Genomic DNA, 17399 nt, shown 5'->3' with positions numbered 1-17399 from the left:
CATATAGCAATTCTCTTAAAATTGCCAATGTATTCTACATTGAAAAGAACTTTGGTGAGAACTCAAGAGTTAAGGGAATAAACAGAGATAGAAGGTGTGTGCCTGGTAACCCCAGGACTGCTTCATTGCACAACTCCAGGGGTACCCCTCACATTGTATTTGCTGGGAGTTGCATCCCTGGAGTTGCATCATTTGGGACACAATGCCCTACCCCTTTGGCAAACGTCAAGTTAGTCTCTTAGAACATGAGAGCCAGAAGGCACCTTTGCGTCTAGTGACACACGATTCCCTCATTTTGGAGGTGAGAAGGCTATGGCCCAAAGAGGTGAAGTGACTTGTGCAGGCATCGCAGGCAGAAGGGGCAGGACCTGTGGCCAGGGTTCTTGACTTTCTCTTTACCTGTGCTCCCCCCGCCAAGAGTGGTCCATAGACCGCTGGGAGCCTATTGCAAAGGCAGCATCTCCAGCTCCCACCCCAGACCTGCTGCATCAAAACCACCTTTAAACGAAACTTTCTGGTCACTTGCACATGCGTGTGAAAGTTCTAAGCACGGACCTTCACCACACCCAAGAAGAAATCATGGAGATCTTTAAATGTGCTCTTATTTTCAAGATAACCCAATTTTTTCCACTCTGAAAGAAAAAGGATGGATGATGTTGTGTGGGCAGGGGAGGGGGGACTAAAATGGGTGCATTTTCAGAATCTAGTCATCGGGAGAAGCTTACCCTTCCAGGTAGGCGGCCTCAGGAGAGACATCCATTATCAAAATAATAAACATTGAATAGTCTCAGTAAGATGTAAAGAAATACATGCCTAAATACAACCCTTAATTGGCATCAATTACTGCTACCTAATGTTGGCTCTGCCCTATCTGGGCTTCAGTAGGCATGTTTAACGCACTAAACGATTTCTAAGAATCTGTGGGCACCATCCGGCTGAGATGGATCTAACAGCCTTCCTCAGTTCAAGGGGTGGCTTTAGTGACATCCGCCTGGAACAGCATAGCGGAGAGGTGACTTAGCACAATCGTGCCAAGAAACAGAGTCCAAGAGTAAGCTCTCTTCATATGGATAAGTTCTAAAGTAATCATAATCATAATCATAATCATAATCATAATCATAATCATAATCATAATCATAATCATAATCATAATCATAATCATAATCATAATCATAATCATAATCATAATCATAATCATAATCATAATCATAATCATAATCATAATCATAATCATAATCATAATCATAATCATAATCATAATCATAATCATAATCATAATCATAATCATAATCATAATCATAATCATAATCATAATCATAATCATAATCATAATCATAATCATAATCATAATCATAATCATAATCATAATCATAATCATAATCATAATCATAATCATAATCATAATCATAATCATAATCATAATCATAATCATAATCATAATCATAATCATAATCATAATCATAATCATAATCATAATCATAATCATAATCATAATCATAATCATAATCATAATCATAATCATAATCATAATCATAATCATAATCATAATCATAATCATAATCATAATCATAATCATAATCATAATCATAATCATAATCATAATCATAATCATAATCATAATCATAATCATAATCATAATCATAATCATAATCATAATCATAATCATAATCATAATCATAATCATAATCATAATCATAATCATAATCATAATCATAATCATAATCATAATCATAATCATAATCATAATCATAATCATAATCATAATCATAATCATAATCATAATCATAATCATAATCATAATCATAATCATAATCATAATCATAATCATAATCATAATCATAATCATAATCATAATCATAATCATAATCATAATCATAATCATAATCATAATCATAATCATAATCATAATCATAATCATAATCATAATCATAATCACAATCACTGCTTTGGAGCAATGTGCTCGCTCAGTTTGCAAGGCCACGGCTCCTGCTGATGCAGAGCCTTCAGCTATGGAATTGGGGTCTGTTCTTCCCCACTTTCAAGTTGACAAACCTGGCAGAGAAGTGTCTCCATTACTTTCCAGCCAAAAGGTGAAAAACAGGCAGAGTTCCCAAAGGAGGATGCAAGGGGCCTGAAGCGGGGCTGTTTGAGAATGGATGTAAGGAGAGACAGAGGGAGGTCAGGAAAGAGGGAGCCTCTGGAGGTCCCAGCTGGGCACGCCCGGCTCCCTAGTGGCAGAGACCACGCCTTTTGTCCTCCCACCGCTGTGCTCTGAGAGCTCCTTCTGGCCCTTCGGTCAGTCAGTGTGGAGGAGCAGAGGAAGATTGAGAAAAGAAGCTATCAAAGTGCTCCCTGATCCCCACAGGCCGAAATAGAGCTAAGAGACAACTGCCTTCTCTCCCCTTCTCCACCACGGTGTAAAAGTATCTTTGACAGTGCCTTACCTGGTCACTGGCAGCCTTGGGCAGGTGACATTCTAGGCCTAAGAGACCGGGAGGCTTATTCCCATTCTCTTCCACATCCCTCCCTCGACACTCACCCCCGTAGGCTAGTGAGGATCACCCTACAAGACAGAGAGTAAGGGACCTGCTTCCACACCCAAGTTAGACTATATCCATTTTTAGCTCCTAGTCTCCTTCGTCATTGTCAAGCTGTCAGCAGTAAATGGTGACATTTTCCACTAAAAAGAATGAAGGGTTTATGTGGTCGTTCTATGCCAAAGGTGTATGTTTTAAACCTAATTGTGAAAAGACGTTAGACAAACCCAAATTTTATAAAACAGCTGGCCTATATTTCTCAAAAATGTCTGCAATTAAAAGAAGCAAACAGATGTGACAACTAGATAGAGTACATGATCTTTAGGTAGATGCTGTACTGAGACAGGCTGCTCTACAGGCCAGAACTGGGCAATCAATGAAATTTGAACGTAGACTGTGGCTGAGAGGGTAGTATTGTACTGATGTTGAATTTCCTGAATTTCAGCATTGTCCTGGGGTAATGTGAGAGAATATACTTGTTTTTAGGGAACACAGTAAAAGATTAAGGCATAAAGACATAGCATATGCAAACTACTTTGAAATAATTCAGAAAAAGTACACGCAAGCACATATCCACATGCACACATGAAGAATGAAAAGACAAGTGTCAAAAAAAGTTTTAGCAAGTTGATAAAGGGTCTCTAGGAGCAATTTGTGCTATGACTGCAACCTTCCTGTAGGTTCGAAATTCTTTCAAAGTAAAAAGAAAAACATCATAAAGTGATGGGGAACTCCCAAAGAAAAGATATGAAAGGACAATTCAAATAGAAGAAATTCAAATCAACACAAAAAATATTTCAGCATCAGTAAAACCTGAGCAATACAAGACAGTAATGTCAAAAATCTGATCCCATCATTCCATTGCAGAGAAGGATAATAGCCAGTTTGGGTTAAAAAACAAGCGAACAAACAAACGAAAAAACCAACAGTGTCATAGGAATTCTCCTTCCTGCTAGTGAGTAAACAGGGTTTCTAGAAAACAATTTGAGACTTTAAAATACTCTTATACTCAAATCCTATAATGAATGAATTCTTAAAATTTTATCCCAAAAAGAAATCAGAGACAGGGATAGAAATGTCTATATAAGAATATTTTCTATGATGTTATTTATAATGGAGAAAACCAGCACCATCAAAATGTCTAACAGGATAATGGTAAAATAAATGATAGTACGTATATACATTAGAATACTGTACAGGCCTTTAAAATTTGTTTCCAAAAAATACAATATTGTTTTCCCTGCCCACCTCACAGTCTGCTAAGCAGCATACCTGCTCTTCTGAGCAGCATACCTGCTCTAGAATCCGGGCCTGCCCTGAACCCTAGTCTTACCGTCTCCGGCAGTAGCATCTTGCCTAACTCTAGCCAGTCTCCCCTTTCCTGGGAAGATGGATCTGCCATGATTTAGTATCCATGACAGAGCCGGGGAGCTGGACTAAGAAACACAACAAAAGACTCTTGCTCCCCATATTAACCTCCTGAACCACAGCTCTTGCTCCTGAATCTCCTGCATTTTGATTCTACCTTTGGTATTTAAGCTTTTTCTTTCTTTCTGGCATGAGTTCTGACCTTCTCTCCTGGATCCACATTATTATCTGCCTGACCTCTCCCACCAGAACTTAACTCTCTGCCGCTGCTTCTTCCCCCTTGTTCTGCTCTGCCAGCATAGGTGCCCTCCCGGCAGGCGGCTCTCAGTTATGTTCTTCAGGCAGTTAACGAACAGCCTGTGCCAGAGCCAGCACCAGCCCTAACATTTTAAGCTTTGGCTGGAGTTAACACCATGGCTCCTGATAGCAACGAGGTAATTTCATTTGGGTAAAACTAAGATTTAGAGGAGAGAGCTATAAACACAACAAGATGTTAGTCTACAGCCTCCTTTTGGCCTATGGGTTATTTAGAAGCATATTGTTTACTTTTCAAATATTTGGAGATTTTCCAGATTTCTTTCCAGATTTCTTTCTGTTACTGATTTCTAATTTAATTTCATTGTGGTCAGAGAATAGACTCTGTATGATTTCAATACTTTTAAATTTATTAAGACTTGTTTGTGGCTCAAGCTATGGTCTGTCTTGGTAAATGTTCCAAGTACACTTGAAATGAATTTATACTCTGATGCTATTGAGTACAGTGTTCTATAAATACCAGTTTATAAAGTTGGTTGACATGTTGGTCAAGTCTTCAATATCTTTTCTGAGTTTCTCTACTTGTCCTGTCAACTGTAACTGAAAAAAACTTTTTGAAGCAAAAAAAAGATAGTTTTCATATAATTTGTGTCCTTAGAAAGCATCTTCTTTTAGGGTTTAACAAGAGTTGAAGGAGATAATTCATGCCAAGTGCAACAAGTATAATTTGTATGTATACATTTGCTTTGCACATGTATGGCATATAGTAACTGCTCAATAAACATCAGTGATTATTAATATTTAAAAAATAATGTGGGTTCCTTATAGACAATGTATAGTCAGGTCTTAATTTTTAAAAATCTAATCTGATTATTTCCACCTTTTAATTATGTTTCACAATTTGCTAATGTGATTATAAGATTGGGTTTAGATCTACCATTTAGCAATTTGTTTTCAATTTTACCTTGTTATTTGTTCTTTTTCTTCTTTTCCTTCCTGTTTAGGATTATTCGAGTATTCTTAATATTCTATTTTATCTCCTTTAGTGGCTAATTAGATTTATCTCTCTTTTGTGTTTCTAGTGGTGTCTCTAGAATGTTATTTATATTCACATGTAATGGGTTTATTATTGTTACTTTTAAATGAATTGTAAGTAATCATTTATAATTTTTCTCAGTTTTAATTTTGAATACAGTAAATATCAGTAGGTATAACCCACATAAACAAAAACTCTTTAATAATTTTTAAGAGCATATGGTCCTGAGATCAAAACGTTAGAGAAGCACCCATCTTCATTAGCGCCCCTGAGAAGTAATAAAGCCGGGTCTGGCTGGCTGGCTCAAACCCATGTTGTTCCCATAGCACAGAGTTGCCTCCTTCCTCAAAAGTCTCGTCAGTATTAAAATGGGGAACTAGAATTGGTTCCCTGAAGCTTTATTGTGCAATTGTTTTTTCCCATAACTTTTAAGTTTTTTATGTTTAGATATTTTTCCTTGGCGAAGCACATGTTTCTTGTCCCTAAAGCTTTAGAACCCTATAAAAAAGATGACTCCTTTTGGCTATAGAATAAAAATGAAATGATGTTCTTCAGTAATCCGCTTATGCCAGAAGTAACGATCGATTGAGTTTTATGTTGTATAGAAAGCACGATTGGGAGATGTTCTTTATTACAGGAGTAATTCTAATTATTTGGCCCCAGGCTTTTTTCTCATCCACTTGATACTAAAGCCCCAAGAATTAATTTATGTTTTGGGGGGTCCAGCTTTGCTGGGGGACATTCTCAGGAGGAAGTCTTGCATGCCCCGCCGTAGCACTGCATTCTCAGCAACCTCCCTCAGGCTTCTGTGTAGCTTTTCCATCTCCTTGTATTCACTTTTGACGTCTACGGAGGAGCAGAAAGCATGCACCGGGAGTTAGAATCTTTTTTCAGAAATGTCCCAAGAAAACAAATCCCCTGAGAACTGTATTGTGACTGGGCCACTTGTCCCAGAATATGAAATCTGGAATGGGGCTTAGAGATCAGATTATCCAATTGATTTGTTTTATAAATAACCTGATCACACCCAGCATTCTTGCTTCTACCTTAAGGCCTATCTCAGCATAGAGGTCACCCTCAAAAAAAACACAAACCTACCAATAAGAAGGTTTGGGCCCTCACTGGGTCTTTATTAGGGCCCCACGAGAGCTCAGTGGAAGGAGATACAAAGCATACTACACAATAAACCTCCCCTAAGTCCTCTCTAGGAATCTCTCTCATTCCCCTGATCCCTCTCCCAGCAGTCCCCATTCTAAGCGAATTTGCTCTATTACGGCATTTCAAGTTCTTCTCCCACGATCTGCAATCCAATTATATCTTCGCGATGGTTAATATTATGTGTTAACTTGTCTAGGCTCTGGTGACCAGATATGTGATCAAACATTATTCCGGATGCTTCTGTGAGTGTGTTTTCTGATGAGATTTACATTTAAATAAGTAGAGCTTGAGTCAAGCAGATTGCCCCCCTTCATCTAATCATTTAAAGGCCTGACTAGAACAAAGGGCTGGCCTCCCCCGAGCAAGAGGGAATTCTCTAGTGGACTGTCACGTTCCCAGTGAGACCCTCCCAGAATTCTCTGCCCTTACGCCCAGGCCTCTCTCTCCCATTCCTTGCTTTATTTTCCTCCGTAGTATTTATTAGCCTTTGGCATGCCTCGTATTTTATTATTGCCTGCCTTCTGCTGCCTGGGCTCCAAGCTCCATAAGCAGAGATTTTTGTCTGTACTGGTCACTGCTGTATCCGTAGCACCTAGAACACTGCCCGGCACATAGGAGGAGCTTATCATTACTTGTGAAGCGAATGCATACTATCCACTGCTGTGGTTTACATTCTCACACATCTTATCTTACCAACCAGGTAATGTGCCAAGCAGAGACCGCTTTAGATTTCTGTGGCACCTGGCACAGTGCCCCCTACATAGTGTATATTTGCTGTTGATGGTGAAGAAAAGGAAATGGTCTTAAATTATGGCAGGAGCAATTTATGTCCAACTCAAGGGAACATTTTCTGTGTGTGAGACACGGACAGTTGGAAGACCTTAGGCAAGTAGGGGTTCTTTAGAGAAGACACAGTGGGAGACCAGAATCTTAAAACAGGTTCCTGTGAAGGCTGAGATGGAAGGTCATGAGCGAGTCCAACGAATTACAGTGAGGAGGTGTCATAGCCCCTTCCCAGGACAGCATTAGGAAGAGGTCGTGTGTCCACGTAACCAGCCGAGGGGGGACAGGTAAGTGCAGGACAGATGTTGAGAAGTGGCAGTTGTGGCTTTTACTTTGGAAGTAGCTCTGACCACTTGCACTCCCACACACTCGGTGACATACAGCAATGGCATCGGACCTCCTTTTTTTCCAGCAGGCAACTATGCACGTGGTTTAAAATTTTAAAGGCACAACACGTAGAGTACAAAGCAAATCTCCGGCCCTCCCTGTCCCTCAGCCTCCCAGTTCCTCTCGTTAGAGGCAACCAGTATGACCAGTTTCTTGTGTATCCCACAGAGATCTTTATACATATGTATTTCCCTTTTTTCTCTCACAAATGGCAACAGACTACACATTTTTTCACTTTGTTTTTTTCCACTTCACAACATATTTTGGAGATTGTTCCATGCTGCTACTATATATAAAGATGCTTTATTCTTTTTAACAATTATGGTCCTTCACTAGCTGTGTACCTAAGTTAACTTAATCAGTGCTCTATCGCTAGATATTCGAGTTGTTCCAATATTTGATATCATAAGCGATGCTGTCCTGAATAACCCTGCCCACGTGCCATTCCACTCATGGACGAGGACACCATAGGATAAATTCCTAGAAGTAGGATTGATGGGCCAAAGTATAGGTGCATTTTTAATTTTGCTAGAAATTGCCCATTTGCTTTTCACACCAGTTTATACTCTCCAGTGTACACAGTGCCTGGTAGAGTCCACAGCACGAAAGGGAGATGGCCGCCTGCAGTGGGGCACACGAAGCTGGTATTGTCTCCACAGGCTCCCGGTGGAGGAAGAGAAACCCTTCTCCATTACCTCCAGGAAATGAGGCTTTTCATGAGAAGGTATCAACTTAAAAGAACAGGTTTATGGAGATAGGGAATTTGTCACTTTCCAGCTATGGATTCCTGGACACATCATCTCGTCTGAGTCTCTGTTTCTGTGTCTGCAAAATGGAGTGATCACATCTACCTCTGACGGCTAATGTGAGCATTCGATGGGATGTTGTGCAGAGAGCCCGAGAGCAATGCTTGGTCTTAGCCCAGTGCTTGGTCAAGGGTGCAGCAGTCATAATCCTCATCATCATCTCCAGTCTTTCCCCCGGAAATTCTTCCTAACTTAAATCCCTTAAATGTGGTAAAGAGCGGCCACAGCATAAGCACCCATTATGCAAAGGTTTTTTTGTATTTACCTGCAAGCTCCTTGTAGAGAGCATCCCCCTGGGATGACGCCAGGGTCAGCATGGTGGCGATACTGCCCTTCACCTTCTCTGTGATTCCATTCTGCACAAAAAAGGGTCATCATTCTGTTAGGAGGACACAGCCCACGGGGCAGGGAACCTTAGGAAAGGGACCCCACGCAATTCCGGAATCAAAGTGCACAGACTGGGGTTGCCAAAATCAAAGTCAGGTCCCAGGTGGGCCACTTTGGAGTACACAGAATGACTCAGGAGTCGTCAGGGGAACGTTTCTGTGGGGTCCCACCTGTCAAAGCATCGCCTTTCCTTCCTACCAGGACTCATTGGGGGTTGTCCCTCTAGTGCTGACCAACTAAGTCAGGAGCTAATGAGGATGCATGGATCCTAGGGGAGAGCACAGCTGCCACAGCGATGGAAATAGGACAGTGCTGGTCACTAGCCCACCGTCCCATCATGCATTTAGTCACTGGATACATGTTTGTTGAGTACCTGCTTTGTGCAACATTCCACACTTGACTTACCTGATTCTTCTCCCCAACTGCCTAACAAATGTCTTCGTGCTGCTCTCAGTCCTATCACCTAAAACCATTTACCCTCTTCTAACTGTCTCTTGCCTGCCTTTGAAAAATGCTCGATACGTTCACCTAGCCTGAGAGAGCCTAGCTTTGAACCTGGATCTCCTGACTCCAAGTCTGATGCTTTTATTCTTCAACACATCAGGCCAAAAACCCTAAGCTCCAGTCTCAGCTCTCTAGCTCTGAGCTCTGAGCTAGTCACTTAGCCCCTCTCTCTGGGCATCAGCTTTCTTGTTCATAAGATCAGAGAATGAGAACGTCCTGTGGTCTTGTTTAATTTCCACTTCCTACGTTTGCAATTAAAGATACATTTGTACATGGTCAATGTACTAAGCTTTTTTTTTTTTTTTTTTAGTGGATTAGTTTCTTTGGTCACCTTAGGAGCCAATTTCTACATACCCAATGGGGACTGGGTGCTGTAGAGTTTGGCCAATTTTCTGCACATATTTGCAGATTGTAATAATATGTTAAGTGACAGAAAGTAAACTGCGGCTGCTACAATATGTCTCTTCGCCTATTCCAAGAGAAATTACATGCTTTTTTGTTGTTGTAGAGAAAGGTATTTTCTAAAACTGCAATGAGGTGTGGGTGGTGGGGGGAGGAGATTGAGCAGAAGCAGGTTGGAGATGGTTCAGGAAGTAGGTTGGTTCAGAGCTGAACCCAAATAGCAACCAGCCAGAGGGTTCCTCAAAGGGTCAGCTAAGCCTGGACTGAGGTTGAAGAATTTGGAAACTCAGATGGCCAAGGAGGGGCCAACATGTCTTAGGCTAAAAGGCTAAAACAAAGATTTTTGTTACTGGGGTGGGGGTGGCAGGCTAAGAGACCCAAAGCTGAGATAAGATGGCCCAAGTATACTTGACAGAAGCAATAAGGTTCAAGAAATCTGTGAGGAACTATCTTCCGAGACAGAATCAAGCCTAAATCTGTGCTAGGTGCTGTAACTGACTGACCTATAATAGTTTTTTGTTGGCATTTATTTATTGATATTTTATGTAGACATTTATCTCATTAAAAAATCCATCTAGAGATTATGTTATTGTTGGAGACACTGGGGTCAGATTACCTGGTCCCAAATCCTAGCTCTGTGACTTACTAGCTGTGTGGCCTATTGCTAAAACTCTCTCTGCTTTCATTTCCTTATCCGTAAAATGAGAAGAATAATAGTATAGTCCTACCTCGGTATCTGAGGGGGATTGGATCCAGGACCCCCCACTGATACCTAAATCTGAGGATGCTCATGCCCCGTATATAAAACATAGTATTTGCATATAACCTATATTTACATATAGGCTACAGCAGGCTATGCCTACACATCACTTTCATGTGGATTCAGTGTAGTGTTTGGTATACGACAAATTCAAGTTTTGCTTTTTGGAAATTTCTGGGATTTGTTTTTTCCAAATACTTTTGACCTGAGATGGTTGAATCTGAGAATGTGAAACCTGTGGCTGTAGAGGGCTGACGGCATTTACCTGACAGATTTGCTGGAGACGAAATGAGCTAAGGAATGTAAAGATCTTAGGATCCCACCTAGATATCACAGTTGTTCTACTGACGACTTATTAAAGAAGAAAGACGCAGGAAAGGGCTGGAGGGGCTGCATTTCTGAAGTCACAGCCTCGGAGGGGAGGCTGACTCCAGCAAGTACTGGCTGGAAGGGAGAATGCCAACCGCCAGCTGGCCTCCTCTCCCTGCACCATGGCCATTGGTTGGGTCCACTTGGCAGAAGGCATCTGGTTGTATTTGGGCCCAAACTGCTACTACCACTTGCATCTTCTGTGCCTGCTTCCTCTACCCCCACCCCCTCCCCGGGAGCCTTTTAGGGGCTGGGATGTAGACCGCAGATGTGGAATACCTTCAGTTGTTGAAACTGGTGCTGCATCCTTTCTTGAGCCCTTTCAAACATGCCCTCGGCCACCTGCCGGTCCACCCCTCTTCTGATGACATCTTTCATCCTCTCACATGCTTTTTTGCCAGTGATCTGAGCTGCCTCTGGCAAAATGATAGCCACAGTCACAGTCCAGCAAGGACTTGCTTAGAAATCTTTAGCATCAGAAAGAAAGACAAACGAACGAACTATATATCTATATATCTCTATCTATATCTCTATATCTATCTATATATACATATATGTAGTTATATATAGCACCAATTTCCACACAGTGGAAATTGTTTAATAATAATAGGGTATAAAAAAATTAGCATTCTCAATATTTACATAACTATCATTTAGAAAATCTAATGAGTGGATAAAGCAGAAGCTTACAAAATTCCACCCCCCTCGCACACACTCAGCAAACAATAACAGGACCACCAAAATGAAAAGAAGCTGGAAAGTGAGTTTACAAACACTTTTTAAAAAATAAGAATGAGAATTGAATAATGGATTTCACAGTTTAATTAGCTGAGATGCAGCACAGGGAGGAGAAGCAAGGTATCTAGATAAAGAGTAGAGAGAAGGAACTAGAAACGCACAGGTAAAAATGGTTTCTGAATTACCTCTCCCCACACCCTTGCAATTATTCGATTTTAATATATAGACCAGGAGTGTTACAGGGACCAGGATGCAGGAGGACAAATCTTTTGAGGGAGAAGCAGCCAGAGAGGATGCTAAAGGAGCTGGCAGGAAGACCTCAGAGGAAGCAGAAGCATTGCCCCTGGAGCCCCCACCTTCGTAACAGGGCTTCAGGTCGTTCTGAACAGAGGCAGTAAGGGACTCATAGATCCTCCTCTTCTTTCTGAGGATGTATCCCTCCAGGCCTCCCAGGATGGTGCTTATCTAAGAATCCGAATTTTCAAAAGACCGTTTGTAACGATTTCCTCAACAGAAGCCCTGTGTGGTCGCCATTTCCCTCGGCCTTATGTTAAGGTTGGCTGTTCACATGTCGCCACAACTAGGCTGTGAGCTTTTTACAGGCAGAAATTTATGTCCCAAAGTGCTTGCCACAGTGTCTGGCATCTACAAACAACTTGTTAAATATTTGCTAAGTTGAACTGAGGCCCGTGCAAGTTGATGGAACAGGCTCTCTTTGAGGGAGGGCAAGGGGAGGCACAGGCTATTTCTGCGGTGTTGCCATGTGATTTGGGCTGGGCCTGTGCTCTGGATTGAATATTTGTGTTCCTCGCATCTTCACCCCCCGCCAAAAAAAATTTATATGCTGAAATCCTAACCCTAATGTGATGGCTCTCAGAGGTGGGGCTGGGTGGTGACAAGTTTTGAGGAGGGGGCTCTTATGATTGGGGTTATTCTCCATATAGAAGAGGCCCTAGAGAGTTCCATAGCTTCCTCTGCCATGGAAGGTTATAGTAAAAAGACAGCTGTCTATGAACCAGGAACTGGTTCTGCCTACACCTTGATCTTGTACTTCCAGCCTCCAGAACCGTGAGAAGTAAATTTCCTTTGTTTATAAGCCACCCAGTTTATGGTATTGTATGATAGCAGCCCAAATGGACTAAGACAGCCTAAAAGAAAATGAATCACAGATAAGAGTCTTGAATATTCAAAACTGCAAACTTATCTGCAAAAAAAAAAAAGATATTTCTTTCAGCCTCACTGCTTTGAATAATACTTAATAACATTGGCAAAAATGAGAGAGAGGTTAATGAAAAAAATTACAAGTGGATTTAAATTTTTGTATATCTGAGAATTCTTTGAAGATTCTTCCTGGGAACTAAGTCTACTTGAAAGCTCAGCATTTACTATCATTTGCAGTTGAACAGTGGGTCAGAGCTGGCCAGGGTGGCCAATACCTCAGGGCCACTCCTACCCCCATCCCACTAGGTCGTGCATTTCACAGCGGCTGCTGGGAGACACAGCCAGACCCTGGACACTGCGGGGGACACACAGGGAGAGAAGGCAGTGACCAACTTCCCGTTGGGAAGAAAGCTCCTGCTCAACCTCACTACCCTTTTTGTGATATGAAGATCTTACCTCCTGGATCAGGAAACTTTTTTTGCAGCTATCCAATTTCCAGCCATTTCTTATCCCAATTTCTGTCATTTTCTCCTGCAGAGAGTGCTTAAAAGCATCTATGTGAGGCATCAAAGCTGAACTGCTGGGTGTTCCAGCCCTACAGAAGACAGCAATGTAAAATGTTAAGACATGAAGGTGGCTACTGTGAGGCTAAAACAAAGAGAGAACCAGCTGGCATCCTTTTATCATTTTAAAGAAAAGTGGGGTGAGGTCTACCAGTTATCACATTCCTATAATGTGCCAGGCACTGTGTTGTGCCAGCCTTTGACATAAAAACCTATGAAAACAGTGCAATGATGACCATTTTACAGAAAAGAAAACTGAGGTTTAGAGAGTTTGCTGATGTGTTCAAGGCCACACAGCTAGTAAGTGGCAGAGCCAGGCTTTGAGCACTGATCTGTTTTACCTCATAACTCAGCCTTTCCTCTGCTGGGGTGTTTCCCCTTGAAAGGGTGTGACTTAAACTACACCTTAAAAGATGGGTAAGATTTAGGGAAGTGAAAAGGAGTTATTCCCCACTGGGACAACATAGTGAATGAAGTTTCAGAATGTCCCAGGATGGAGAAGTAGCACCTTGTAGAGGAGAGGGTGTCAGCTTGAAATGCTAGCTCTTTACATATGAGCTGGGTGACATTGGGAAAGCTGTATGATTCCTCTGAATCAGTTTCATCACTCGACAGAAGCACTGCAGAGGATTCTTGGAAGGATGCAATGAGATGTACACAGAAAGCACTCAGCACAGTTACTGGTCCATCTCAGTTGCTCTTTGCCCCCCTCCAGACTGGCTAAAGCAGAGGGAGGACACGGGCCACAGCTCAGGGAGAGAGCAGAAAGGCCAGCTGGAGGCAGCTAGAATGTCTTGAATGGTATTCTAAGGCATTTGGAGTGTACAGACTTGTAAACAGTGGGTGGGGTGTGGTGGGCATAGGTGGAATGGCATGATCCTGAAAGGGTTTAAAGGGTGTTGGGGGTGGGGAAGGGGAGCACTGAGTAAGAATCAAGCAAAGGTAGAATGGTTCAAGCAGCAGCGGGTGGTGGACCAGGTGAAATGCCAGAGGAGAAGGAAGGGAGACTGGGGACAGGCTGAGACATTAGGAGACTGTGTTTTGTTGATGGAGAAAGGATTGAAGGTCAAGGAAAAACAGAAGGAGCAGGTGCCATGAAGGTATATCCGCCCCCACCCGTGCCACGTTTGTGAGCATGTAGCATGTCAAAAACAAGCACAGAGTCCTCAGCATGTCAAAAACAAGCAGAGTCCTCAGCAAGCCACTTTTCATTTTTGAATTCAGGAAAACTTATGAAGGCCATATGTTTGCTTAACTCCACACTCTCCAACCAAAATACCCTGTCCTGGGCTCAGATCCACAACAAAATTTATCTTTTGCTGCATGTATGATATTTGAAAAATAATGGGAATCATAATATTAGTCTGAAAGCAACAACAACTGCACTCCAGGTCACCCTGGGAAATTTTTATGTAAACCAAAGCAAGAAGTCTTTTCTTTTGTGTTTTGCCAGAGAGTAAGCTTTCCTCCTCAAGCTGCAAGCTACTCTTTACACTTCCAGATCCAAAGTATAAATTCTTAAAGATGAAACTCTGGCCCAACGCTCTTCAGATGTTTATTCACGAAAGAGCAAGATGAAAAGATCCTTTACCTAAAAATGCCTCCAAAAACAGGGTCAATCTGGTCATAGATGGGCTGAGTGATGGCTTCATTCAAATCGATTCTTGTGCGAGTCCTGGAGGCGTAGATGCCATTTTTCAGGCAAACGGCTTTCAGAGTCTGGTGGAAACCCTGGTTTCCTCTGCTCCTCTAGATAATTAAACAATAAGGTAGTGGAATTAGGAGGCATCAACTAGAGTGTCACAGGATCAGAATTGCATCGCCTTTGGCCAAAAGCTATTATCAAGAATCACAGGGAAGAGTAGCGACAACATGGTCTTTCAACACATTAGTAAGCTAGACGGAGAGGACAGCAGCCATGCCTCTGCTTGGGCTTCCTCCCAGACCATCATTAGGCTCCTCTAGTAGGCCATTGGCTCGCTGAGATCAGGCACAGTGTCTCATCCATCTCGATGTCCTCGCCATCTGGCAAGGGCATAAGTAGTGCTTGCAAAATATTTGTTAAGTGAGCAATTATTAAATGAAAATGTGCTATGACCCTACTGGGAGTATCTGTTTCAGATTTTTGCAAGCATAGTCCAAGTTTTTTATACGTTTTGTTAAATATTTAATGAAATGCAATTTGATTTTTTGTATTTTTGTAATATTTTTCCCAGAGAAACAAATTCACATATCGGAGGGGAAAAAATATTATGAAGCTAGAACTATAAGAGACATTGATAAATTTCAGCCAGATGGCAATCCTTAGTAAGGAGAATAGAAATACATTTGCACTGACCAAAATTTCAGTAGAGGACTTGGGGCCATTATTCAATGATGTATGTTCTAAAGAATTATTAAAGGATGTATATATAAAGGAATACCTTTCAAGTGAAGGGCTGTGTAGCACAATACAATTGGCATCATACTATTTATCTTAATATTCTTCCTTTTTCATCTAATGTTATAACATAAGCAGTTCCTTGATTCATTGAAAATACTTTCAAAACATTATTTTAATAACCTAATAATATATCATATAAATGTGTCATAATTCATTTTACCATTCTCTTGTTATTAGACATTTAGGTTATTTTATTATGTTACATAATGATATATTAGCATATAAATGTTTGCCCAAATTTCTGATCACAAGGAAAGTTGCTTATCAAATAGGAACACCTCGGGTATGTTTACTGACACAGAGAAAGAAGCCATTGAAGGGCTGAGAAGAGAGAGGACGATTCATAGGATGAAGTCCTAATGGATGGAAGATGACTGGGACTGCTTCTTCTCACAAGCAGATCGTCTCAAAGGAGTGGTCTCTGCCTCATGCCTTCCCCTTCTCAGCACCCGCTTGCTCATTCATTTCTTGTGACCTGAGATCTTTTACCATCGTAAAGAAACAGTTCTCTCCAGGGTCACTTAGTTATCTCCTGCTATGAAACAAATGACTCCAAACTTAGTGGCTTAAAATAACAATAAATGTTTATTATCTCTCACCAATTCTGTGGGTCAGGAATTCAGACTGGTTTTGGCTTGGTTCGTGTTTTATAGTTTACTTGGCTCTGCAGCCAAGGTTATAAGGCAGATAAGTGCCACCCAGAGAAGAGACCAGTGCATGATTCAAGGTCACTGAGAATAGATAACATGCACACCAGGCTCAAGTGATACAGCATTTATTTACAGCAAGGGGAGGAAAATTACGCACAAGATCCAGCCCCTTGCAACACCTGGATGCCCCATGACCTGCAGATCCACTCCAACCCCAGTGCAGGTATTACAGCCACACGCACCCCACTTTGTGCTGCAGTGCAAGGACCCAACCCCAACCTCACGAACAAAAACTGGGGGCTTGTCTGAGGGCCTTTGATGCTTGCACTACACAGAACAAAGGAGTACACACCAAGCATGAAACGAGGGAAGATATTCCCACACAAGGAGATAAGCCCAGCACAGGCTGCGAGGGCTATTTATCTCTTGGCAAGAAGTACAGCAGGCCCAAGGCCCCTTCTTATGTGACTGAGTGAGGTCAAAAGACTGCACGTGCTAGATTGCCTTTCCCCACAGCTGGCCAGTTCTGGCTCGGAGCTGCTCCGTGAGGTTTCTTCAAGTGTCAACTGGGGTTACTGTCACCTGAATGGGGCTGGAGGATCTGCTTCCAAGGAGGCTCATTAAAGGCCTCGCAAGGTGGTGCTGGCTACTGGTGGGGGACCTCCGCTCCTCTCCACGCGGACTCGTCCGCACAGCGGCTTGACTTATCACTTGGAAGCTGGCTTCCCACTGAACGAGTGATCCCAGAGATCAACGCGGAAGCTTCAGCGGCTCTCAGTGACCTAGCCCCAGAAGTCACACAGTGTCCCTTCTGTAGCACTCCACCACCCACAGAGACCAGCCCTGTTTCAGTGACTGAGAGGACTCCCCAGGGACCTGAATAGCAGGAGGTGAGGCTCACTGAACCATCTTGGGGGCTGCCTATTGCAGTCACCATCATGCTCAATGGCCAAATCCAATGGCCTTTTTCTTACCCCAATTTTCTTTAACCCATTAGGAGAATATGATAATCTCCTTAACGAACTTTCTTGCCTTGGTTTTCTTATTGGAAAATAGGAAATTAAGCATTCCACTATAAGTAAGTATAAAAAA

At 42.0% G+C, this 17399-nt stretch overlaps 1 protein-coding gene across 6 annotated transcripts in view; it reads right to left on the bottom strand.

Moving 5' to 3' along the window:
• Window positions 1-5414: 5414 nt before the first annotated feature.
• NUGGC (nuclear GTPase, germinal center associated) overlaps window positions 5415-17399 on the bottom strand; it is a 51119-nt gene continuing 39134 nt past the window's right edge. For all 6 annotated transcript variants that reach the window (XM_025042563.1, XM_025042551.1, XM_025042556.1 and 3 more), the window contains 6 exons: window positions 14806-14963; window positions 13108-13246; window positions 11847-11955; window positions 11032-11168; window positions 8596-8686; window positions 5415-6042 (listed from right to left, as the gene is read on the bottom strand). In XM_025042563.1, the coding sequence (XP_024898331.1) occupies window positions 5903-6042; window positions 8596-8686; window positions 11032-11168; window positions 11847-11955; window positions 13108-13246; window positions 14806-14963 (774 nt within the window). In that variant the 3' untranslated portion in view covers window positions 5415-5902. The remainder of the gene's footprint in view (window positions 6043-8595; window positions 8687-11031; window positions 11169-11846; window positions 11956-13107; window positions 13247-14805; window positions 14964-17399) is intronic.

This window comes from Pteropus alecto, unplaced genomic scaffold (assembly GCF_000325575.1).
Source record: "Pteropus alecto unplaced genomic scaffold, ASM32557v1 scaffold50, whole genome shotgun sequence".
Classification (NCBI taxonomy): domain Eukaryota; kingdom Metazoa; phylum Chordata; class Mammalia; order Chiroptera; family Pteropodidae; genus Pteropus; species Pteropus alecto.
Note: the sequence above shows the minus strand (reverse complement) of the source record. Positions and strands in the feature narration are given on the sequence as shown.